We start from the raw sequence: 25,974 nt of genomic DNA on the forward strand, positions 1-25,974 counted from the left end.
CAGTAACAGAGCAAATGGAAGATGCTGAGAGAAGACAGATAGTGGATGGAAGGAATTGAATGAGAAGATGAGGAAAGCAGAAACCAGACAATAAAGGTAGAAAAAAATTTCTATTTATTTCCTTTTTTCTTCTTTAGGATAAAGTAGTATATTAGTTGTGTTGATCAAAATTTATAAACAAAGCCATGCCAGCTGAACATCTTTTTCTCTAGTTCAGCCACCAGAACTTTGATTTATAAGGAAGGAATAAGCTAAATATTGCAGTACTGAGGCTTGTATGGATGCTGCTGGGACAGTGGGGCGGTGACGAAGACAAATTTTTTCCCCATGTCATTCTCTAAGAACAGGATTAGGAGGATTAAAGAAGAACAGCATGGTGGTTTTTAGCAATAACCTGTTCTCATGTAGCCTTATCAGCAACTTTGTCTAATTTTCCAGAAACAAAGCAAAGTAAGCAAATAGAATTATCAGGAAAGGAATGGAAAACAAAGAATAAGAATGTTATAATGCCTTTGTATTGCTCCATGGTGCGACCACATGCAATTCTGGTCACCACATCTCAAAAGATATAGCCAAATAAGAAAATGTACAGAGAAGGGTGACAAAAATGATTAAGGGGATGGGATGACTTTCCTATAAGGAAAGGCTAAAGTGGCTAGGGCACTTCAGCTCAGAGAAGAGACATGATAGAGGTCTATAAAATACTTAGTGGAGCAGAAGAGGTAGACATGAATCTCGTTTACTCTCACACAATGAGTAATTCAACTCTGGAATTCATTGCCAGAGAATGTGGTGAAAGCAGTTAGCTTAGCAAGGCTCCCCACCTATCCTACCTTGTTCAATCTCTACATGTCTACACTAGGCCATGAACTATCCAAACTAAATCTCCAAAAGTACATAAATGCTGATGACACTATCAACCAAAACCAGACACTTCATTTTATCTGTCAATGATCAAGTAGAACAATGGACAAAAAACTTCAAACTAAACTAAACCTTGAAAAAACTAAAATATTCATGGCCACCATTAATCAGCTTACAAGGGAGAAACTTTCCTATTAACTCCACGATAAAAATCCTAGGAGTGATCTTAGATTAGCAACTGATACTTGAGGCCCACACCAACATCTTAGTAAAATAATGCTTCTGCCTACTATGGAAACGACTTCACATCATTTAGACTGTTAGTACAATCACTAATCCTAAACTCGCTGGACTACTGCAACATCATTTGCCTAGGATCCTACAAAAAACAAACTACCAAAAGATTGAGAACAATCCAAAACATAGCCATATGACTAATTTTTGACCTGAAAAACTGACCACATCACTCCATATTAAAAAAAAATCTGCACTGACTACCAGTCAAGGCCAGAATAATTTTCAGATTCGGTTGCCTATGCTTCAAAACACTATTTGGCACTGCACCTAGATTAAGGACATAAACATTGATCAATGTTACTTTTTTGATTTTGAATCCACCCTTTTAGAGCCAAACATCTTCCCCTTCCCTATGTTCTCCCTCTACTTCTATCCTCAAATCCTTACATAAACATAATTGCCACTCTTGCCACCTTCTGTCCGCCGTGCATGCACACTTAGGACAGCGGATTCCCTGCCACCGTGGTGTTTGCCTCCGTGCCGAATTCCATTTCCGAACACGCCGGCGACTCCCCCTTTCTGCCCTCACTCATCAACCGCTGCCGCTGCTCCTCTTCAAAACAGCCTGCTGAGGTTCGCCGGCCGGCTGTAGTGAACCTCGCAGGCCGCTCTCCACCTCGGTAGCACATTCCCTCTGATGCGATCGCATCAGTGGGAACATGCTACCTAAGTAGAGAGTGGCCTGCGAGATTCGCTACAGCCGGCTGGCGAACCTCCAGCAGGCTGTTTTGAAGAGGAGCAGCGGCAGCAGCAGTTTGTGCCGGTGGGCCAGAAGACACCAGGAAGCCGGGATGGAGGGAGGGTAAGAACAGGCATGCATAACAGGGGCAGGCATGGCACAACAGGGGGAGAGGGAAAGGGGGCTGCTTTGGGGGGAGGGGTGTGCTGGGGGACAGACAGCAATCATGCTTTGCTCTGGGAGGGGGGGAAACATAAGGGGGCCATGGAGAGACAGGCAGGCATGGAACAACAGAGGCAGGCAGGCAGCTGGCCAGGGAGACAGACAGATAGAAAGACAGACAGGGGGCCAGGGAGAGAGAGACAAACAGACATGTACTGTAGCACCCATTAATGTAACGGGCTTAAAAACTAGTAGAATAATAATATACCTGTGAAAATGTATTATGCTTCATTACATGCTCATCTATAACTCTCAAATGTTTGTTTTGTTTTGGAGTATAATCACTTGCCAGGAAATTGATGTAGCTCTCTAACAACCTACTCTACTTACTTGGATCATTAACCTCATTAACGTCATTAACGTTCTAGGATCTTACCCTTCTATCAATATTCTTTTCCTACCACATCTCCTTTTGAGTCCCTTCCTAGCATGATTTTCTCTGCAGTCCTGCCAGTGTGTTTGTGTGGGAGTGCTGTTTCACTATCATATTTTCTATAGTAAGGGACAAGCAAGCTCTCTGCAGAAGTCCCAGAGAACCTGCCTATACCTAGTGATTGAAAACACAATATTGAAGCACTAACCCCCCCCCCCCCCCCAGCAAGGCAGTTAAGGACTGCTGCCTTTATTTAACTGCTGTCTGTCAGCCTTTTTCCATGAGGAATGTGCTCATTTTGGGGCTGAAACCTATTTCCTTTTGATCCTTCTCATATCCCTTCTCCTTAAATCACACATATTCTCCCAGCATTCCAATTATGCAACCACTATGAGTGTACTACTCTACTCAAACTCCACATTCATTCTGTGTCATCATATGAACCACCTATGAAGCCTTACTAGTTAGAAAAGCAAGGGGTCTTTCAAGACACTCCTAAAGATACATCATTTATCCATTTCAGCTCTATGATTTTCCGGGGTCTTTCTGGTCCTGCAACCACCATTCTGAACAGTCATCTGCTTCCACTACGCTGGAGCCATCACTGTTATCTGGGGTATATTACTACGTCCTAGATCTCTCAGCTCTTGCCAAACTTCTTCCACAGTTTTCACTTTCCTGAAAACTCATTTTAAGGTAAATAGCCAGGCAAATGGGAGGGCACTCGGAAAAATTAGAAGGGGATAGATTCAAAACAAATGCTAGGAAGTTTTTCTTTACTCAGCGGGTGGTGGACACCTGGAATGCGCTTCCAGAGGATGTAATAGGGCAGAGTACGGTACTGGGGTTTAAGAAAGGATTGGACAATTTCCTGTTGGAAAAGGGGATAGAGGGGTATAGATAGAGGATTATTACGCAGGTTCTGGACCTGTTGGGCCGCCGCGTGAGCGGACTGCTGGGCACGATGGACCTTGGGTCTGACCCGGCAGAGGCATTGCTTATGTGCTCTATATCTCATCTCTTTTATAAAGTCATCTTGATGACCTTGCCATTTATTAAGGTCCTTCATCTGACAAGCTTCCTTCTTTGCAGGGCTTCAGACTTCAATATGCTCTCTTCAGCTGAAATTGGGGCAAAGGTACACAGTCACCACTTCTCAGCATGCTTGTAAGTCCTTTAAATTGCAGGATGGCTCTACAGGATTGATTCTCCAGCTCATGCTGCAGTTTCTACCCAGCACCTCTTGCAATTGCTTCTCCTAGTCCCTCCTGCTGGAGCCCCCGGAGCACCCCCCCCCCCCCCAAACTGCAACAGGCAGGAGGGATACCCACTCCATCCTGCTGGAACCCCCAAAGCATCCCTCCCAACTGTGATAGGCAGGAGGGATACCCAATCCCTCCTGCCTGCAGGCCCCACTGAACCCATGACCTGCCCCAAGCAGCTCAGCTGATTGGGAATAATTTCCCATGCCACGATCAGCTTATGGCCTGACTTTAGGATCCCGTGGTGGCATAGATAACCTATCCTGGCTGAATTTAGGCGCAATTCTGTAACTGGCGCCATCGAGTGATTAACACATGATTGCCAGCCACCTACATAGGTGCTGTTTACAGGACCTGGCTATAAGTGGTATATAAATAAATAAAAAAACTCCACACAGCCATTCCATGTGCCACCATCATATTTGCTCCTTCACTCTCTCTTCATAGGCCATTCTTTGCTACTGACATGCATGGTGTATTTGAACTGCTCCAATTGCCTGCGGGTAAACATTTGGGGATATGGCCACACTGGCTCTCACCGTCACTGCGAAACTTGAAGGTGCATGAGAAAGGAATCACTCAATTTTACACCAAGACCTGATGGTGCTCTGCTCTTAAGCTTCCATTCTCTTTGATGACATCACTTCTCCCCCCCCCCCCCCAAAAAAAAAAAAAGTTACCCACTTTTGTTGCCTGATCAATTTTGCTAGATAAGAGAAAAAGCATATACTGTATAATAATGAAAATCCTACTTACCTAACCAAGGATTTCATTTACTAAGGCTTTTCACCATAGTGTTCCAATGAATCAGATCCAAAGTATACAGGGTGAAGGTGGTTCAATTTGGTAAAAGCCTTATGGTTTATTTTGCCACTCATTACTAGACAGCAAGGCAGTTTACACATACAGACATCTAGATGTCTCTCTTCTCATCACAGCAGTGGTTCTGAACCTAGTCCTCGGGACACATCTAAGCAGTTAAGTATTCAAGATACTCACAAAGAGCATGCATGAAAAATTTGCATACAATAGAGATAGCAAAATTTATATCATGTATTCTGAAAATCTGGCTGACTAGGTACCTGTGACCATGATTGGCCACTTTTGGAACCAGGATACTGGGCTAGATGGACCATTGGTCTGACCCAGTCTGACTGTTCTCATCTCTCAAGGACTTGATTACGAATCAATGCTCTACAGCAGGACTTTCCAAATCTGCTCTGGTTTTCAGGATATCCATAATGAATATGCAAGCGATAGTTTTTCATACCAAGGAGGCAGTGTATGCAAATTAATCTCAGAAATATTCATTGTGGATATTCTGAAAACTTGACTGCTTGGGGGCTTCCTCCAGGACAGGTTTGGGAATCACTGCTCTACAGGTATCATGTGGTACACATTACACACGTCGGCTGGAATCGTAGTCACTTATCTAATATCATATAATTCCATTTTGTCTCACCTGATCTTCCTCCTCATCTTCATCTTCTGCTAGGCGCTGCCTGCCTACTTCGTACAACCGGCACACAGTGTCCATGTTTAGAGCATCCATATTACCCTGGTTCTGAAGAATAAAAAAATATATTACAGCTCAGGGTCAAAATGTAAACACCTGCACTCAGAACTCTTCACCCATACTGCAACCAACCTGCTTCCATATTATTAATCAGCCACATGATGCTAAGTTACAACTCAAAACTATAGTAAGGTTGTGACAACTACATAATCCCACACATCAGAGGAAAAGACCTGCCAGGGCTGGCTGTGAATAGCCTGTTTTGAGGCTGCCTCCTGCTGACAGTGGAAGGAAGGTTCGCGGCTCAAGACCACTGCCTGCTTCTGCCATTTCGGGGCTTGAGGACACTGCCATGCTGGTGCTTCGGGGCGGGAGTGGAGGGAATTGAGACTGTGTTAGACACGCTCAATTAACCAGAAAAACAGTTATCCGGTATTCACCAATTCCTGTGGGTGCCGGATAGCTGAGATTCTACTGTATTAATGTACTATCTCATCAATTAGCTCAAGAACAATTTACAATAAAAAGCAAATGAATTTTTACATTGGCAAAAATAAGACTTACCATCTAAATTAATCAAACCAAACATTACTATTCAATCAATTTAAAAGATATGTATCTTAACGTGTTAGTGTAAATACTTAGTAAATAACCAGCATTCTCAAGTATTGTAATTTATTTCACATCTAATGTATAAGGGCAGGGAACTCCACTTCAAAGGAGCAAATACATTAAAAAGCCTTTGCTTGATGATGCTAGTCTAATAGAAGACGGTGCAAGTTCAAATATAAAAACAAAATGAACTGAAGATGAGACAGTAGTGATTTAGAAATTCCTAAATACAAAGAATTGCAGTAGTCTAGCCATGAAGAAACAAAATCAATCCTGAGACTAGCTTCTGCAAGTCTGAGAGGAAAAAAAAGGGCAAATTTGAAGAACGCACATCTGTAAAAAGATACACGAGCCTATATGGTTGATCTGAGTATTTCTGTCTAGAGATGAATCTAATCATACTCCGAAACTATGAACAAGTTGTGCTAAGAGGGATCATTTTATCTTCAAGCAAAGGTTTTGAAGCAGGTAATGGGAACTTCCTTCCTCCTATCCAGGAGTCTTATCTGAATTGAATTTTAATCTATAAGCAAGCATCTTGTGAGATATAAACTAACTGCCATGTATTTCATCTAAAGAATTAGTTATTGGAAAAATTATCTGCATGTCATCTACACAGACAGTTAAATCCCGTTAAATTTAATTCTTTACCTAGGAAATTACAGAAAACATTAAACACTACACTCTTGGATACAAACGAGGTTTTCCTGGAATCCATTCTACCCTTAATAAACGAGTTCCTAACAACAGGAGTAGTTTCACAGAGCTGGAAATCTGGTGTAGTGAGGCCGCTCCCGAAAAAGCCCAGCATGAATCCAGATAACCCAAGCAGCTTCAGACCTGTCTCAAACCTCCAATTTGTCTCAAAAATATTGGAAAAACAGTACTCGCACAACTACAAAACTTCATGGAAACAAACATCACCCTCTCCAACTTCCAATCAGGCTTCAGGAAACACCATAGCACAGAAACAGTGCTACTGGACATCGAAGATGACTGTTGGAAAATCCTAGATGAGGGAAATGATGCATTGCTGATACTATTAGACCTAAGTGCTGCCTTTGACACCATCGACCACTCTCTCCTCCTATCTAAGATAAAGACCATCGGAATCTGTGACACCACATTGGGATGGTTCTCCTCATTCCTAAATGACAGATCATAGAGAGTTCTGCTAGGAAACTCCTTATACAAACCTAAACAACTCCACTACGGATACCTCGGGGAGCCTTACTGTCACCACTCCTCTTCATCCTCTATTTCAGACCAGTACTGGACAAAGCAGAAAAACACCAAATCAGAATCCACTCATTCGCAGACGACATACAACTCTATCTCCCCATGGGCCGACACCGAGACACACAAATCAAGAACCTCCAATCATGCTTAACTGAAATAAAGACTTAGATGACCAGGAACAAGTTACAGTTAAATGAGTCCAAGACTTAACTTCTCTGGATTCACAAAGATCCTTGCATATACTCCGTCCGTCCTTTTCATGGGGCGCAGACACTCTTATGACCAAGGATAACGTCTGCAGCCTAGGAGTAACTTGATTCAAACTTATCACTAACAGATCATGTATCTAAACTAGTATCATCTTCCACCTCCTACCTCTGCCAGCTAAAATGTATATGTGTTTACTTCTCAGAATCCTAATTCACCCAACTACTGTATGCTTTTGTACTATCCTGCTCAGATTACTGCAACGCCTTATTAGTGGGTCTGCCTGCCAAATCTCTCTCCTGCCTCCAAAGTGTACAAAATGCTGAAATCCACCTCCTGAAAGACCTAGGCATCTGCAACCACATTACCCCTGCAGTAGCATCCATGCACTGGTTGGCCATTCTAAGCCCTGGTCCTCACTTTCAAAACCTTCCACGAAATGACTCCACACTATATGACAACTCAACTACAAATCTACCTTCCAAAGTGACCACTGAGATCCCAAGGAAACGACTGACCATGCCACCTGGTCGTTCCCTCAAGACTGAAACAGCCCGCAAATGCTCCTACTTGCATTTTATACCCAGACTATGGCACATCATCCCCCCATCTGTTAGATCACTAGATGGACTATGGAGCTTCAGGAAGGCCGTAAAAACCTTCCTCTTTACAAACCCAGCACCTTAATGACATGCACCCAGGAATGCCATTCAGAGTTCAATGGATCTGCGATACCTACTCGCATACAGATGCTGCATAGTATAATATGATTTTTTTGGTCATGTCTTTTTTGTAAATTATGTCATCTTTGTCCTGTCTCAACCTTATTGTGAATATATTCTGTAACCTGTTCTGGGCTCCTTTGGGAGGACGAGCTAAATAAATAAGCAAATAAATAAATATGAGGTGATATACTTAGCATTAGTGCAGGTTTATCTCTTACCTCTATAACCGCCAGATAGCAGTCCTTGGTGTCTGTGCACAAGTCAAAGATGTTCCGCTTAACATCGATAGTGGCTAGAAAAAAAAAAAGCAAGCAAGCAGTCACACACTGGTACACAGACCTGGTGCCTACCTATGTTTGGAATAAGCAGCTGGTCATTTAGATGCCATTCTTGCCAAACTCCTCCTGTACCTCTCACGTCTTTCTCCTGCCTGATCCATCCCAACAATTCCATACTATTGTCAGTCTCCTCCTAACACTAACTTGACTCCTACCATATCCATTCATACACTGCCTATTCCTACAAGACTCTTTCCTACCCTTTCAGGACTCTGGGATTTTGCTTCAGCACTAGCCCTGGTTCCATCTCAGAGGTTCTCATACTGTCACTGCCTCATTTCTACCAGACCCCAACCCTCAGGCTGCATCTTATTCTCTGAAAAGGATGGACAATATTTCAGTGGAGAAATTATGTCTTACCTGATAAATTTTCTTTCCTTTAGTATTATCAGATCAATCAAGAACCTATGAGTTATGTCTCTTGACCAGCAGATAGAAACAGAAACAAAGTGATTCATACTTTAAGGGTACTACAGCCTTAAAATGCTCAGTATTTCAAATGGCCAAGCAATGGTGCAATGAAAATTGTAGGGGGTTTGTGCCAAAAGATGTACCGTATTTCACGTAGATAACGCGCACAGCCGTGTAAAACGCGCACACGGGTATAGCGCGCGGGAAACATACATTTATGTAAATAGAATATTTATATACCGCGCTCACTGGTATACCGCGCATGGCCGCCCCGACTCTCCTCTGGCTGCCCCGACTCTCCTTTCACCCGCCCCGACTTTCTGTTTACTGCCCCGACTCTCCTCTGCTGCCCCGACTCTCCGTTCGCTGCCCCGACTCTCGTTTCACCCGCCCAAACTTTCCGTTCGCTGGCCCCGACTCTCCGTTCGCTGCCCCGACTCTCCTCTGGCTGCCCCCCCTTGAAGTCCTGTCCCCATCCTGAAAAGCCTGATGCCCCCCCCCGACGCCCGATTCATCATCCGGAAGGACCGCTCGCACCCCCCACCGCTCGCACTCCCCCCCGAAGAACCGCTCGCACCCCCACAGCCTCCCCCCCCATGGAGAAGCTGTCTACCTTGTTTCCGGATGCCAGTGAGCCCAGCTGCTTCCTCTGCCGGCGGTCCTGCCCCTTCTCTGAGCCCTGCTGCGCTGCTTCCTCTTCCGGCGGTCCCGCCCTTTCTCTGACGTTAGAGAAAGGGCGGGACTGCCGGAAGAGGAAGCAGCATAGCGCAGGGCTCAGAGAAGGGGCGGGACCGCCGGCAGAGGAAGCAGCTGGGCTCACTGGCATCCGGAAACAAGGTAGACAGCTTCTCCATGGGGGGGGGGGGGGGGGAGGCTGGGGGGGTGCGAGCGGTTCTTCGGGGGGGAGTGCGAGCGGTGGGGGTGCGAGCGGTCCTTCCGGATGATGAATCGGGCGTCAGGCGGGGTGGGAACTATGTAAAAAAAAAATTTATATATAGCGCGCTCACGCGTATAACGCGCAAGGTTATGCACGGTTTGTAAAATCGTGTATAACGCGCACGTTATATGCGTGAAAAATATGGTACATGAAGAGACAAAGATCTGAACATGTATACTATTAGAGGAGAGGAGGGACAGGGGAGATGATACAGTCGTTTAAATACTTGAAAAGGAAGATTAGGTTCTTACCTTGATAAATATTCTTTCTGGTAACAATGGCATACGAGTCCTGATGACTGGTTAACCTCCCTCTAACCGCAAGCCGTGCAGAATCATGCACTTTTACTTCAGCTCTGCCTTCCTCAGTAGGCTTTACTGCCTCTCTCTCTAGTTTGTACCAAAGCAGTCGATAACTACTACAATAGGAAACATAGGAGGGGTACGGGGAACTTCCCCGACAGGACCCTTCTGTTCTGCTCTGTAACAAGTATAATGAACAATGTGAATCAAAACATATCATATAAAACAAAGTGGAACAACCAAGCCTATCTCAGTGCAACCAGCACTAACATTTATGGAGTCTGTATACTCTCAATTGCATTTGAAACAATAATATGGCATTGTACTCATAATACCTGACTGGCATGAGATCTCAAGTTCTGGACAGATGTACTTATCCTAAACATTATGCAGGCAAATAATTACACTGACAGGGCAGGGTGTTAGGACTCATATGCCATGTTTCCAGAAAGAAGGTTATTGAGGTAAGAACCTAATCTTCCCTTCTGGTGTACATGGCATATGAGTCCTGATGACTGGGATGTAACAAAGAAGTCTGTTAAATTTAGGATGGGACAGATGAGCCTCCCTTAACACTAAGGACCCAAATGTGGTGTCCTTTTGTGCTACTATGTCCACTTTATAAAACTTTGTAAAAGTATGAAATGTGGACCATGTAGCTGCTCTGCAAATCCCTCGGGGAGAATCGCCCGGGCCTCTGCCCATGAAGATGCTGCACTTCTTGTGGAATGTGCTCTCAAAGATATTGTTGGCTATTTACCACAGAGAATGCACGCTGATTAAAATTGCCAGAATCCATTTAGAAATAAACCTGGTTGTACTAGTTAGGACAAAAAAGATGGTTAGAGAGCTGAATGTTACTTCAAGATAACAGCAGAGAACTCTCCTCACATCCAGTAACTTCAACACTTTGTCCTGTTTCTTTGAACCCATGGGCTGAAATGTGGGCAGTTGGATCTCTTAATTGATGTGAAAAGAGGTAACTACCCTCGGCAAAAAGGAAGGAATCTTGAGGAATGGCTCTCTGCATGAAAGTACCTGCAATTCCGTGACTCGTCTTGCCAAGGCAATAGCCAGTAGAAAGACTGTCTTAACTGTCAGATCCAACAGAGACACATCCTGTAAAGGCTCATAAGGAGCCTTACTAATACCTTGTAAAACAAGGTTCCATGACAGAAAAGGCTGTCTTACTGGAGGATGCAACCTGTGTGCCCCCTTCAAATCTGGCTATATCTGGATGAGAAGCCAGTATACTCTTTTCCTTTTCAGCTCTAAAGCATGAAAGGCAGGCTACCTGTACCTTGAGAGATCCAACCACTAGACCCTTCTCAAGTCTGACTTGCAGAAATGCCAGGACTATTTAAATCAGAGCCTTGCAGGGCTCCACATTGTCTTTAGCATACCAAAGCTGAAACATCTTCCAAGCCTTAGCTGCGACTGTCATCAACTTCTTAGCTCTAAGGAGAGTACTGATAATCACCTCCGAATACCCTTTCCATGCTAAAGCTGCATGCTCAAGAGCCATGCCGTAAGCCAAAGCATTCAGGATTCTTCATGGGCACCAGATCTTGCGACAGTAGATCTAGCTATACCGACAATTTGAGACCTGTGTCTATCTGCAGGAACACTAGATCCGGGGACCAGGGCTGACTTGGCTAATCTAGGACCACCAGGATTACTAGTCCCGTGCTATTCTGAGCCCATGCTATTCTAGTCCCATGGAGTGCTATTCTGCAGATGACCCTGCCTATCATGGGCCATGGGAGAAACACATACACAGCTCTTTCTCTGGCCAGAGTTATACTAAGGCACCAAGTCCAGCGCTTCTGGACTTGAATCTTCAGTTGAAGAAACAGTCTGTTTTCTTGTTGTCTGCCAGCGCCATCAGGTCGAACATCAGTTGACCCCAATGATACAACAATGCATTGAAAGGTTTTCCAGGACAATGATCACTCCCTCAGGTCCAGTGTCTGCCGGTGAAATAGTTGGCATGTACATTCTTCACCCCTGAAACATGAGCTGTGGAGATTGCCTGCATGGAACAACTGGGCCTCCCTGGTGCCACCCTGCTAGTTGACATAAAACACCACATTAGCATTGTTTGAGAACACCCCAACAGCTTTGGCTTCCAGGGATTTCTCCAGCGTCTGTAATGCCAGTTGTATGGCTCTCAGCTTCAGTATGTTTATTGAAGAACAACATGAAGAAGGCAATTGAGAAGGCTTTAAACTGAAAGATAGGGGAAAGCCGACAGTCAACCACCGGTCGATGGCACGGATAGCAGGATGCCCCGACGAAGAAGCAAAGGACTACTACTCCTACACAAGAGAAGACGACCTCACAACCAATAAGGGAGAAAAAGCAGGAAGGGACAACTCAGACACAGGAGGGGACGACCACACAGCAAACAAGGGTGATATCACAGGAGCAGTAAAGGATACCGTAATTGAAACTATAGGGACGGCCAAGAGTAGAAGGTCCAAAAAGGTAACACGAAGGGAACTTAGATGTATGTATACGAATGCTAGAAGTCTAGGTAACAAAATGGGGGAACTAGAGACAATAGCAAGACATGACATATTGGATATCATTGGCATAACAGAAACATGGTGGAATGAAGAAAACAAATGGGACACAGTACTACAAGGATACAAACTGTATAGAAGAGATCGAGTAGGGCAGAAAGGTGGAGGTATTGCTCTATATGTTAAGGAGGGAATAGATTCTGTTGAAATGGTTACAACAGAAATGAAAGAGAAGCTTGAGTCACTCTGGATCAAAATTCCTGGTCAATATGGCGCAGATACGAAAATTGGCCTTTACTACCGTCCCCCAGGACAGGCGGAGGAAACTGACTCAGAAATGATGGAGGAAATCAAACAAGAATGCAAGACAGGAAATGTAATTATATTGGGAGACTTCAATTTCCCAGGGATAGACTGGAAACTAGCAACCTCCAACTGCGGCAAGGAGGCCAAGTTCCTGGAGGTGCTAGGGGATTGCTTCCTGGAACAAATGGTAAAAGAGCCGACAAGAGGCAACGCCACCTTGGACTTGGTCCTAAATGGCCTCACGGGACCGATAACAGAAGTGGAAGTCGTGGTTCCACTGGGAACGAGTGATCACAATGTAATCAACTTTAAACTTGACATCGGGAAAGGGAAACATGCCAAAACCTTAACCACCACCTTAAACTTTAAAAAGGGTAAATACGATCGCATGAGAGCCATGGTAGAAAAACGACTCGAGAAGATGGTGGACAAACTTGAAACGGTAGATCAGGCATGGTCCCTACTGAAAAATACTATCACAGAAGCACAAGATCTCTACATTCCGAGGATTTCCAAAGATCGGAGAACAAAGAGCAAAAGAGAACCGGCATGGCTTACCATACAGGTGAAGGAAGCCATAAAAGAAAAGAAGGACTCTTTCAAAAAATGGAAATGCATAAAGACAACCGAAGCCTGGAACAAACATAAAGATGATCAGAAGAAATGTCACAAGGCGGTGAGGGATGCCAAACAGGAGTATGAGGAAAAAATAGCCCAGGAGGCCAAAAACTTCAAGCCCTTCTTTAGATACGTGAAAGGGAAAAAACCTGCAAAAGAGGCAGTGGGACCCCTGGACGACCAGGGAAGAAAAGGGTACATCAAGGAAGATAAACAAATCGCAGACAAACTAAATTCCTTCTTTGCGTCCGTCTTTACGAAGGAGGACACCTCAACAATACCTGAAGCGGAGAAAGTGTTTGCAGGAGAAATAGAAGACAGCCTCACCACAGTTGAAGTGGACTTAGACCAGATATACTATCAGATCGACAAACTTAAAAGTGACAAATCCCCTGGACCGGATGGAATTCACCCGAGAGTCTTAAAGGAATTGAAGGTTGAAATCGGAGAGTTATTGCAAAAACTTGCAAACCTGACAATCAGAACTGGACAGATACCGGACGACTGGAGGATAGCGAACGTCACGCCAATTTTTAAAAAAGGATCGAGAGGGGAACCGGGCAACTATAGGCCTGTGAGTCTTACGTCTGTCCCCGGCAAGATGGTTGAAGCACTGATCAAGAATAGCATAGTCTGGCACTTGGACGCACACGACTTGATGAAACCCAGTCAACATGGATTCAGGAAAGGGAAATCATGTTTGACGAATTTACTCCAATTTTTTGAGACTGTGAACGAGCAAATTGATAGTGGGAAGCCGGTGGACATAATATACTTGGACTTCCAGAAAGCGTTCGACAAAGTTCCACATGAAAGACTTCTCAGGAAACTACAAAGCCATGGCATAGAGGGGGATATACAAAGGTGGATAGGCAAATGGCTGGAAAACCGAAAGCAGAGAGTGGGCATAAATGGGAAGTTCTCCGACTGGGAGAAAGTGACTAGTGGTGTACCCCAGGGCTCGGTACTTGGGCCGATCCTTTTTAATATTTATATCAATGACCTGGAGGAAGGAACAACCAGTGAGATCATCAAGTTTGCAGATGATACAAAACTATGCCGGGCAATCAGATCGCAGGAGGATAGAGAGGAACTCCAGAGCGACTTGTGTCGGTTAGAAACATGGGCGGAGAAATGGCAGATGAAGTTCAATGTGGAGAAATGCAAGGTAATGCATTTAGGCAATAAGAATAAGGAATACGAGTATACAATGTCAGGTGCAACTCTGGGGAAGAGTGAACAAGAAAAGGACCTGGGTGTACTGATAGATAGGACCCTGAAGCCGTCGGCACAATGCGCGGCAGCAGCAAAGAAGGCAAATAGAATGTTGGGCATGATAAAGAAAGGAATCTCGAGTAGATCGGAGAAAGTTATAATGCCGCTTTATAGGGCAATGGTCAGACCACACTTGGAATACTGCGTCCAACATTGGTCTCCCTACCTAAAGAAGGATATAAAACTGCTGGAGAGGGTGCAGAGACGAGCAACAAAACTGGTGAAGGGTATGGAGAAACTGGAATACGAGGATAGACTTATAACACTAGGATTGTTCTCCCTAGAGAAAAGGAGACTGCGTGGGGATATGATCGAGACCTTCAAAATACTGAAAGGAATCGACAGAATAGAGCAGAGAAGATTATTTACACTGTCCAATTTGACACGGACTAGAGGACATGGAATGAAGCTAAGGGGGGACAGGTTCAGGACTAATGTCAGGAAGTTCTGCTTCACTCAGAGAGTGGTTGACACCTGGAATGCCCTCCCAGAGGAGATTATTGCGGAATCGACCGTCCTAGGCTTCAAGAGCAAACTAGATGCATATCTCCTTAAGAGAGGCATATAAAGATATGATGGACTATAAATTACGCCAGGGTACACCTGGCAGGGCCTCCGCGTGCGCGGATAGCCGGACTTGATGGACCAAAGGTCTGATCCGGAGATGGCAGTTCTTATGTTCTTTTGACCATTTCTTCTGAGAGGGTGTTCGCCCGCCTTGAACTGGATGGCTACTGCAATGAGTCCCCCCTCCCCCCCACAAGCATAAAGACTGGCATCTGTGGTCAGTATCACCTATGAGGCTATCTGGAAGGGCATGCCCCTCGATAGACACTCTGGCCAGAGCCACCAAAGCAGGCTGTGCCGTGCTTCCTTCATGCAGGCTAGTGGCCTCTGAAGGGGATCTGTCTGCAGAGAACAGTGAGAGAATAAGGTGTCCTGGAATAGGCACATTTGAGCTTTCGCCAAAGGAACTACTTCTGTGGTTGCTGTTATGGACCCCAATACCTGGAGATAGTGCTATGCCGTAGGCGTCTGCATCATCCGGAGGTCTGAAATATATTTCAAGATCTTCTGTTTGCATGGCTCGGGAAGAAAAACATGGCCTTCTGCAGTACTGAAACAAATTTCTAAATACTCTAGGGATTGGGACGGTATCAAGTAGCTTTTCTGGAAGTTGATGATCCAAATCAGGTTCTGCAACAGGTGGATCATTTTTGCCACTGCCTTTTTCCATTCTGACTTGGACGGGGCTCTGATCAACTAACTGTTCAACTACAGATGCACTTGTATTCTCGCCTTGTGGAGATGTGCTATCACCACAACCATTAAGTTGGTGAAAGTGTGAGGTGCTGTTGCCAGGTCAAAAGGGAGCTCAGAGAACTGAAAATGTCTCCTCAGTACATGGAATCTTAAATACTTCCTGTACTCCAAGAATATGGGAATATGTAGATATGCCTCTGTCAAATCTAGGGAGGCTAAAAATTCCACTGGAGCCACTGCCACAATGACTGATCGAATGATCTCCATGCGGAGTCGCAGTACTTTCAGTGCTGCACGGACAGACATCAGATCCAGGATTGGTCTCGTCATCTAAGACTTTTCTGGGCACTATGAAGTATATAGAGTATCTGCCCAAGCCTGGTTCTTCGAAAGGTACGGGCTCTATGTCTAGGAGTCTTGTCACTGTCGCCCAGACTTTGACCACTTTCTCTGGTTGACTGGCTTTATGTTTAAACAATTTTTATTGATGACAGATTGAAAACGAAATACAATAGCCAATACAACATAGTCATCAAATTTTACAAATCCAAACCAAAGCCCAACTCCACCCCCTTTTTCTCCTCCACCTCCCCCAAAAGAAAAACACACAAATGAGGATCCTACCAATATGGATACAAAAACAAATTGGTTGACTGGCCTTAAAGAGTCCACAAACAAATCTGGAAACAGATGACGGAATTTGAGTTTGTATCCTTCTCAAATGATGTCCAGCACCAAGTGGCCTGAGCAAATCTGCTCCCAAACCTCCCAATAAGCCAACAGCCTCCTGCCTATTTGAAAGGTACACTACTGACCTGGCGTCACTGGGATTTTTTGGAGGCTGCTGTAGTGCGAGAACCAGAGGACTGAGGTTTCCTAGCACTTCTGTAGTTCTATCTAGATCAGTGTTCTTCAACCGGTCCATGGACCAGTGCCGGTCCACAGAAATTTCCTGCCGGTCCAAAGGGCCGGCATGTGCATCAGGCCCAAAACAGTGTTCTTCAACTACTGGTTCGCGGTGCGACTGATGCGGTGTTATCTTCAGGCCGGCTCTCTCTTGCTCACTGACTCAGTGCACAAAGCCACAGGCAGCGGCTCCTACGCACGTCCTGCGCCTGAACCGGAAGCCTTCTTTATGATGTCGCAACATCAGAGGGAAGGCTTCCAGATGGCCCACAACTCAGCTCAGTGTTCTTCAACTGCCGGTCCGCAGACCAATGCCAGTCCACCAAATAATTCTTTTATTTCTGCCGGTCCATAGGTATAAAAAGATTGAAGAACACTGATCTAGATCATTGATATGATCTCTGGGCAAAGGCGCTTCCTGAATACTGATGATTTCGCTGAGAGCCTCAAAAATGAGTTTGACCCAACTCTCTAGGGCAGGGGTGTCGAACTCAATCAGAGAAGGGGCCAAAATCTAAAATCCAGCTTAAATCGCGGGCCGAATGGTTTACTGAACAGTCATAAACTGACAATGTTAACCAGAAATGTGAATTTAAAATGAGTGGAACAATCTTTTCCTTAACAGTGCTGTTAACCAACTCACATGCTATCAAGCAAAACAGTAATATTGGTATCAAGCAAAACAGTAATATTGGAATGTACCTAAAATGCTCATTGTTTTGTTTTCTGGCTAAATGTCTGACACCGTTTTCCCCGTATCAATGAGTCAATGTTCGGTTTTATTTCTTGGGCTGTAGCAACCCGCAAAACAGCATGGAGGTTGTCATCGGTAATGCGTGATCTGTGCTTGTTTTTGTTCAGATTCATTATTGAAAACATCTGTTCACAAATATAGGTGCTCCCGAACATGGATAGAATACGGGCAGCATGAAGTCGGAGCTCTGGCAGGGGGGTCGCGGGTCGGCTGTCGGAGGTTCTTGGGGGGGGCGGTCGATGGGGGGAGATAGATAGCAAGTACGGCCGGCGAGATCACAAGCCTCCTATGTCACCGCGCGTCATTGTGATGGAACGCAGCGGCGTGCAGTGATGACAGCGCGGTGCGGGCCACATTGCAAGGCCTGGCGGGCCGGATTTGGCCCGCGGGCCTTGTGTTTGACACATGTGCTCTAGGGGCTCGTGGTCTGTCTTGCAAAGCTTTAGGGTGACGATCCACCACACTGGTCATAAGATCATACAAATCCTTACCAAATAGTATTTGGAGCCTGCTTAGTGTTGCTTTAGAAGCCACATTTCCTGCTCATTGTATGATAAAGAGCATTCTACGAGTGGAGATAGCATAGGTAGAAACTTTGCTCATGACTCTGATTATATCATATAGAGCAGCGATGGCGAACCTATGGCACGCGTGCCAACTGTGGCACGCGAAGGTCTTGCAGCTGGCACGCGCAGGGCCGCCATCAGGGCAGTACTACCAGGGGGTGCACAGGAGAGAGAGCTGAACGGGGACGATGGGGGACCCGCGGGGTTAAATATAATTTGAGCCGCGAGGCTCGTCTTCTACTCCGACTGCCCTGCCGCTCACATAGCCGATCGGAAATCTTCCCCGACGTCAGCGCTGACGTCGGAGGGAGGGCTTAAGCAAAGCCCGCCCTCCGACATCAGCGCTGAAGTCGGGGAAGATTTCCGATCGGCTATGTGTGCGCGGCGGGACAGGCAGGAAATAGAAGACAAGCCTACGCGGCTCGAGCTACATTTTGCTGAGAAAGTTGCTAAGATGGGCTGGGAGACAAACGGGGAACACAAAAGGGGGAGGGAGTGCGTTTTTGCACACAGAAGGCATGGACTTGGGAGAGAGGAAGGGAGGGAAAGAGATGCTGAGGTGGGGGAGGGAATGGGTTTTTGCACACAGAAGGCATGGACTTGGGAGAGAGGAAGGGAGGGAAAGAGATGCTGAGGTGGGGGAGGGAATGGGTTTTTGGACACAGAAGGCATGGACTTGGGAGAGAGGAAGGGAGGGAAATAGATGCTGAGGTGGGGGAGGGAATGGGTTTTTGGACACAAGGCATGAACTTGGGAGAGAGGAAGGGAGGGAAAGAGATGCTGAGGGGGGGGAGGGAATGGGTTTTTGGACACAAGGCATGGACTTGGGAGAGAGGAAGGGAGGGAAATAGATGCTGAGGTGGGGGAGGGAATGTGTTTTTGGACACAGAAGGCATGGACTTGGGAGAGAGGAAGGGAGGGAAAGAGATGCTGAGGTGGGGGAGGGAATGTGTTTTTGGACACAGAAGGCAAGGACTTGGGAGAGAGGAAGGGAGGGAAAGAGATGGTTGTGTACACGGGGAATAGAAGAAAGGAGAATTTTTGGTCATAGGGAGGGAGTGAGGTACAGACAGTGGCATACCAAGGTGGGGGGGGGGGCGGTCTGCCCCGGTTTTACGCCCCAAGGGGGTGCACAGCTGGCCACCCTCCAGTGTTCTCCCTAGGCTGGCAAACTGCGTCTCTTTAGCCATTTGAGTGCCACCGCCGCCATTGGGAACAGGCCGGTGCCAAGTTCTCCCTGCTTTTCCCTGTGGGGCCGACCAACTCTCGCCACCCGCGTCAATTCTGATGTCGGAGAGGACGTTCTGGGCCAGCCAATCGCTGCCTGGCTGGCCCAGAACGTCCTCTCCGATGTTAGAATTGATGTCAACTGGCGAGAGTTGGTCGGCCCCGTGGGGAAGAGAAGCAGGGCGAACTCGGCGCCGGCCTGTTCCCGATAGCGGCAGTGGCAGCCTATTCCCCAGTGGCGGTGGCAGCATTTTCCCAATGGTGGTGGCATAGGGGAGGGCAAGGAGAAAGAAAGAAAGGGGGGGACAGGGAGCCAAAAAAAAAAAAAAAGAAAGAGGGCTGGGTGAAACAAAGAAAAATGGGGCACGGAGAGAGAGAGAAAGACAGACATACAGAATGAAAGGGGGTATGGAGAGAGAGAAAAAGAAAGAAGGGGGCAGGGTGAAACAAAGAAAAAGTTTGGGGAGGGAATGAGGTCTGGAGGAGAGAAAGCATACAGGAGGCTGAAAAAGGGAAGAAATATTGGATGCACAGTCAGAAGAATAAAGTGCAACCAGAGACTGATGAAATTACCAAAGGTAGCAAAATGATTTTATTTTCAATTTAGTGATCAAAATGTGTCCGTTTTGAGAATTTATATATGCTGTCTATATTTTGCACTATGGCCCCCTTTTACTAATAGCGTTTTTTAGCGTAGGGAGCCTATGAGCTTCAAGAGCAGCGTGGGGCATTCAGCGCAGGTCCCTGCGCTAAAAACCGCTATCGCGGTTTAGTAAAAAGGGAGGGGGAATATTTGTCTATTTTTGTATAGTTGTTACTGAGGTGACATTGCATAAAGTCATCTGCCTTGACCTCTTTGAAAACCCGCGAAATATAAATGATAATTAACATTTTCTCTGCGTACAGCGTGCTTTGTGTTTTTAAAATTTTATTGTTGGTAGATCATTTTGACCTGGCCACAAAGGTAAGGGGGAGGGAGGGGAGCTGCTGAAAGAGTCTACCTTGACGTGGTTGCAGGTTTACAAATCTTTTGGTCAAAGAGTGCGGCGACAGAGAAAAGTATGTGTGTATTCGGCCCATGAATGAAATCATTAAAACATTATAAATTGCCAATAAATTGAAATGAAAACCAAAGGATTGTGAATCAAATTGATTCTCTGACAATACAAAGATTCCAACCTTTAAAAATGATGTTACATAATTCAGGCAACTTTATAAAGAGTTTTTAGATACTAAAATCTTGTTATTAAGGTTTAATTGACGTGCTGGCACTTTGAGGAAATTCTTTGGTTTTGTGCGGCAGTTTGGGCACTCAGGCTCAAAAAGGTTAGCCATCACTGATATAGAGCATCTACTACGTAGTCAACCCCCCGGCATTAGTAGTTGGGTTAATATAACATAACATAGTGCTTCTAGACTGTGTAACCGCAAGTTCAACACTGTTTACTAAAGATTATACTGTATACAAAATAACAAAAGAAGCACAATTAAAGTAAATGTCATCCACTGTGGGAGTCTGACGCAAAATGGAATGGCAAGTGCGTGCCACGAATGAGGCCGCCGCTGCTGCTGCCGCCTTAATTACCAAGGTCAAGGCCTTGAATTGCCTTTTGAGAATATATATCCTGTGGTCCTGCGCATCCTTTAAAATTACACTTCCTTCACTAGGCAGGGAAGTACATTTGGTAATCTGTGCTACCAATTAATCCACTTTAGACTGAACAAACAGCTGCTGAAATTCAGGAGCCATGGGATAGAGCTTTGACATTGTCCTGGCCACCCGTAAGAAGCCCTCCGGGGTCTTCCAATGCTCCATGACTAGCATAGTAATGTCAGGATGTCCAGGAAAAAATGTAGGCTGAGTCTTACAGCCGCTCATAACAGAGCATGGTGTAGCTGAGGTTTACAGGGCTTCTAGATTTAACTCCCGCAGTGAATTCATAATAATCTTTAGCAATGCTGTCAGCTTGAAAAGGCAATGTACAGTTGGGTCTTTCCCTTGATCAAGAGTCACCACCAACTCTTGACTAACAGCCTCTGCCTGAGACCGCGAATCTCCAAAGAGCGAAGATTCACTCTGGGGCAGTAAAGGAATTGACTGAACCCAGTCTCCCCAGTTCTTATCTGACTGGTCCTCTGGTTCCTGATCGGAAACCTTCTCGGGGGGGGGGAGGGGGGGAAGGAGAGTTCATTTTGGGAGGTCAGACCCCCTTTTCCAGCTACAGGCATGCCTTCAGAGGGCACAGGAGGACACCAATTTTAGGCAGCTTTCCGTTTAAGACTTACAAAATCAGAGGTAAAGCCCTGAGCAGAAAGCCCAGAGGATCTCTTCAGGGACTCACCTTGTCATCTTTTGGGCTCAGCAGCATTCACGCATCTGGGTTTCACCAAATCACTCTCCAAGAGGAATTTTTTCCCCAACGAGCCCCTTGCGATTTCCCAGCCCTAGAGGTACCAAATGGTCTACGGCCCATGCCCCCCCTCACTGTGTGCCATGACACATGGACGCTCCTCAGCAAACCATCCAGTGCAAATCTAGCATGATATAGGGGTAGAAAGGTCTGATGAATCCATTACAATTAATTCTAAGCAAAATTGAAGGGTTTTTGAGGTAGACAGAGGCTTTTTAAACAAAATTGGGAAATCCAGTCTCCCCCAACCTGATTCAGTCAAAAAAAAATTTTTTTTTTCTTCTTAGCTATTTCTGGGCAAGAATCCAAAGCTCTGCCCAGTGTTGTGCTTAGGTTCCAACTACTGAAGTCTCCTTCAAAGCTCACTCCAATCCATCTACACTATCCCAGCCCATCCTCAATCAAACGGCCATATACAGACACAGACCGTGCAAGTCTGCCTTAGTTCTTCAACATTTAACATTATTTTCTGATTCTAGGCCCTCTGTGTTCATCCCATGTTGTTTTGAACTCTGTCACCATTTTCCTCTCCACCACCTCACTTGGTAGCGCATTCCAGGCATCCTCCACCCTCTCCGTAAATAAGAATTTCCTTACATTGCTCTTGAAGTCTACCACCCCTCAACCTCAAATTATGTCCTCTAGTTTTACCATTTTCCTTTCTCTGGAAAAGATTTTGTTCTATGTTAATACCTTTCAAGTATTTGAACGTCTGAATCATATCTCCCCTGTCCCTCCTTTCCTCTCTAGGGAATACATAGTCAGGGTCTCTCCTCATATGTCTTTTGGCGCAAACCTCCTATCATTTTCATCACCCTCCTCTGGACCGCTTCAAGTCTTATGTCCTTCGCCAGATACGGTCTCCAAAACTGAACACAATACTCCAAGTGGGGCCTCACCAACGACCTGTACAGGGGCATCAACACCTTCGTTCTTCTACTGGTTACGCCTCTCTTTATACAACCCAGCATCCTTCTGGCAGCAGCCACCGCCTTGTCGCACTGCTTTTTTGATAGGAATACTTAATATCCAGAGAATATATTCCAATAGAGAACATAGGCTCGGATTCTCTAAATGGCATCATTATCGGTGGTCGCCTTTAAAGTGGCCACCGACCATGTGTCAATCATGCAATGGCATGGATGGGCAGACACATTTGGCCCTCATCTGCCATGATGTTGCTAATTAGAATAGAGATGAAGTGATCTTAACAGCAGAGGCAGAATTGACAGAGGCTTCTAAAACAGTCTGTCAAAGCCCTGCAATCAGAATCAGCATTGATAAAAGGCAGAGTGCACAGAAACGAGTAACAGCCAACTTTGCTCAGAGATAAAAACACCAGGCAGCCAACAAAAACTTTTCTAATGAGGCTGTAAATAAAGCCAACTGACCGGAAGTATTAGGAAGTCATCAAAATAGTAGATAAACTCATTGATAAGCAACTAGGAGCGCAGGAAGCCAAGACAGGGACTGACACCAACAGAGCAAACTCAGCTAAACCCATGCTGAACTGAGGAGAAAAAGTGAAAATCAGCAAACTCCACCAGCAACCAAAGAAAAATGGCCCTTTAGTTAAAAGAACAAAACCATTCCTCTGACAAAATTTTATACCAAAAGGCTGCAATATGCAGAAAATACAGATTAGAGAGTTTCCTACCCTCTATGCAATGGTTACCAGCAAAGGTAAAATGCAAGAGACAACTAAGGAGGAATAAAAATACTTACCCATATAAGAAATAAACACTGACAGAAAAATCGTCTTACCAAAAGAGAAGTACAAAGGAAGTATCTTTAGTCTCGATATCCCTCTATAGAAATTACAGCCCATAAAAGTGGTGGTGGTGGTTGGGGGGAGGAAGAGAATTGGCTTCAAACAATCCTCTAGAACAGGGCTGCCCAATTCCAGTCCTCGAGATCTATTGGCAGGCCAGGTTTTCAGGATATCCACAATGAACATGCATGAGAGAGATTTGCATACCAAGAAGGCAGTGCAGGCATATCTCTCTCATGCATATTCATTGTGGATATCCTGAAAACCTGGCCTGCCAATAGATCTCGAGGACTGGAATTGGGCAGCCCTGTTCTAGAATATTTAAAAGGAGCTGAAATCATGCATAATGAGAACCTCCCCTCCATCCCACCCCCCAAATGAGAGCCAAATATCACTGGATCAGGAGCTGGCTGAGAAGCACCAAGAGGAGTTGACAGTCTATTGACCATCACTTAAAGACAGAGAAGACGACAGAACATTCCAGGCTGCACAATACTCTTAAGGGGGAAGTCACAAGAGCTACATTTCTTTTCTGTTTCTCGCCGCTGGTCGATGGATATAATCTGGTATGCACACTAAAGGAAGTAATGGAATAAACTGGATAATATTACTCCAATTTTAAAGATCACATTTAAATAGCTTTTTTTTAGGTTTTTAAAATCTTTATGATGGAAATAACTGACTACTTGACAGAAAAGTTGACCAAACAAGAACGGCAACATTTCTTACATTCCTCCTAAAGATGCTTATTATAAACCCCACTGTTGAAACTGGAGATTAACATCCACAAGGAACAGAGCTTTTGGTTGTACTGGACCTTTTCAGTGGAATTCTATGCCTATAAATGTACGGTCAGCAATTTGTCTAGTTATTTTGGATTTTGAAAAAATCCCCAACAAGGTACCTTGGATAGGAACAATCAGATTAGTCAGAGCCTTGCACCTCACCTATGGGCTTGTAGTCCGTAGCATTAAAAGTTCTGAATGAAGATCCAAAGGGGCTCTTCATCCTCTCTTCAAGCAAGTCATCCTCATCGTCTGCCTGCAGCATAGCTAACAAAAAAACAAGTCACCAATGCAAATCTGCTCAATCTAAAAGCGAGTCCAAGAGACACTGTGCATTTTTCTTTATTGTCCCTTATCTAGGAACACTTTACTTTTACACAGTCGTACTGAATTATCTTTGAAGCATTAAACATCAGCAATAAAGACATATCCTACTTAGTTCTGTGGTAGGATTTTGTCTATATTATGTACTATGTCCTGTCCAATTGATGTATTTACTATTTACCATTATTATATGTCTTTCTTTATTATTGTCTAGAATGTCTTTCCTAATTACTTCTGTAGTTCTTTTCTGCAAACTGTTTGGCCCTGCTAGTTAAAGCAATATAGTAAGTCATATATAAAATTAAAAAAAATTAAAAATATATTTTATTTTATTTCCTTTGATCATCATTAGTGCAATTTTGAAACTAACCACAGAATTTGAAGTCTTATAATTCCATTGAAAATATGCTTGGAGCCTCCTTTCTACAAACAGAAATACCATGTGGCAGGGGGAGAGGTGCAGTGGGTTCAAATTCACGCTGCTCCTTGTGACCCTGGGCAAGTCACTTAATCCCCCCATTGCCCCAGATACAGTAGATAGATTGTGAGCCCACCAGGAGAGACAGGGAAAATGTTTAAGTACCTGAATAAATTCATGTAAACCGTTCTGATCTCCCCTGGGAGAACGGTATAGAAAATTGAATGAATGAATCTATATATATATATATATATATATAAAATCGGAGGTATGTATGTGTGTGTGTATGTGTGTGTGTATGTATGTGCCGCGATCACGCAAAAACGGCTTGACCGATTTGAACGAAACTTGGTATGCAGATCCCTCACTACCTGGGGTGATATGTTCTGGGGGTCTCTCGGCCCACCTGCACACGTGGGCGGAGCTACAAACAGAAAATCAGATTTCACCCATTCATGTCAATGGAAAAAATGTAAAAAGCTGCCATTCTCACAGTAATTCAAAAACGGCTTGACCGATTTGAACAAAACTTGGTATGCAGATCCCTCACTACCTGGGGTGATATGTTCTGGGGGTCTCGCAGCCCACCTGCACATGTGGGCGGAGCTACAAACAGAAAATCAGTTTTCACCCATTCATGTCAATGGAAAAAATGTAAAAAGCTGCCATTCTCACAGTTATTCAAAAACGGCTTGACCGATTTGAACGAAACTTTGTATGCTGATCCCTCACTACCTGGGGTGATATGTTCTGGGGGTCTCGCGGCCCACCTGCACACGTGGGCGGAGCTACAAACTGAAAATCAGATTTCACCCATTCATGTCAATGGAAAAAATGTAAA

The 25,974-nt window shown here is 45.0% G+C and overlaps 1 protein-coding gene across 1 annotated transcript in view; it reads right to left on the reverse strand.

Annotated features, from left to right (window-relative positions):
• Positions 1–25,974, reverse strand: part of DCAF1 (DDB1 and CUL4 associated factor 1) — a 237,396-nt gene that overhangs the window by 11,982 nt on the left and 199,440 nt on the right. The window contains exons 19-21 of the mRNA XM_033926631.1: positions 24,554–24,658; positions 8,215–8,288; positions 5,160–5,261 (exon numbers count right to left, since the gene is read on the reverse strand). Coding sequence (XP_033782522.1) covers positions 5,160–5,261; positions 8,215–8,288; positions 24,554–24,658 — 281 coding nt within the window. The remainder of the gene's footprint in view (positions 1–5,159; positions 5,262–8,214; positions 8,289–24,553; positions 24,659–25,974) is intronic.

The sequence above is a fragment of the Geotrypetes seraphini genome, chromosome 17 (assembly GCF_902459505.1).
Source record: "Geotrypetes seraphini chromosome 17, aGeoSer1.1, whole genome shotgun sequence".
Lineage (NCBI taxonomy): Eukaryota > Metazoa > Chordata > Amphibia > Gymnophiona > Dermophiidae > Geotrypetes > Geotrypetes seraphini.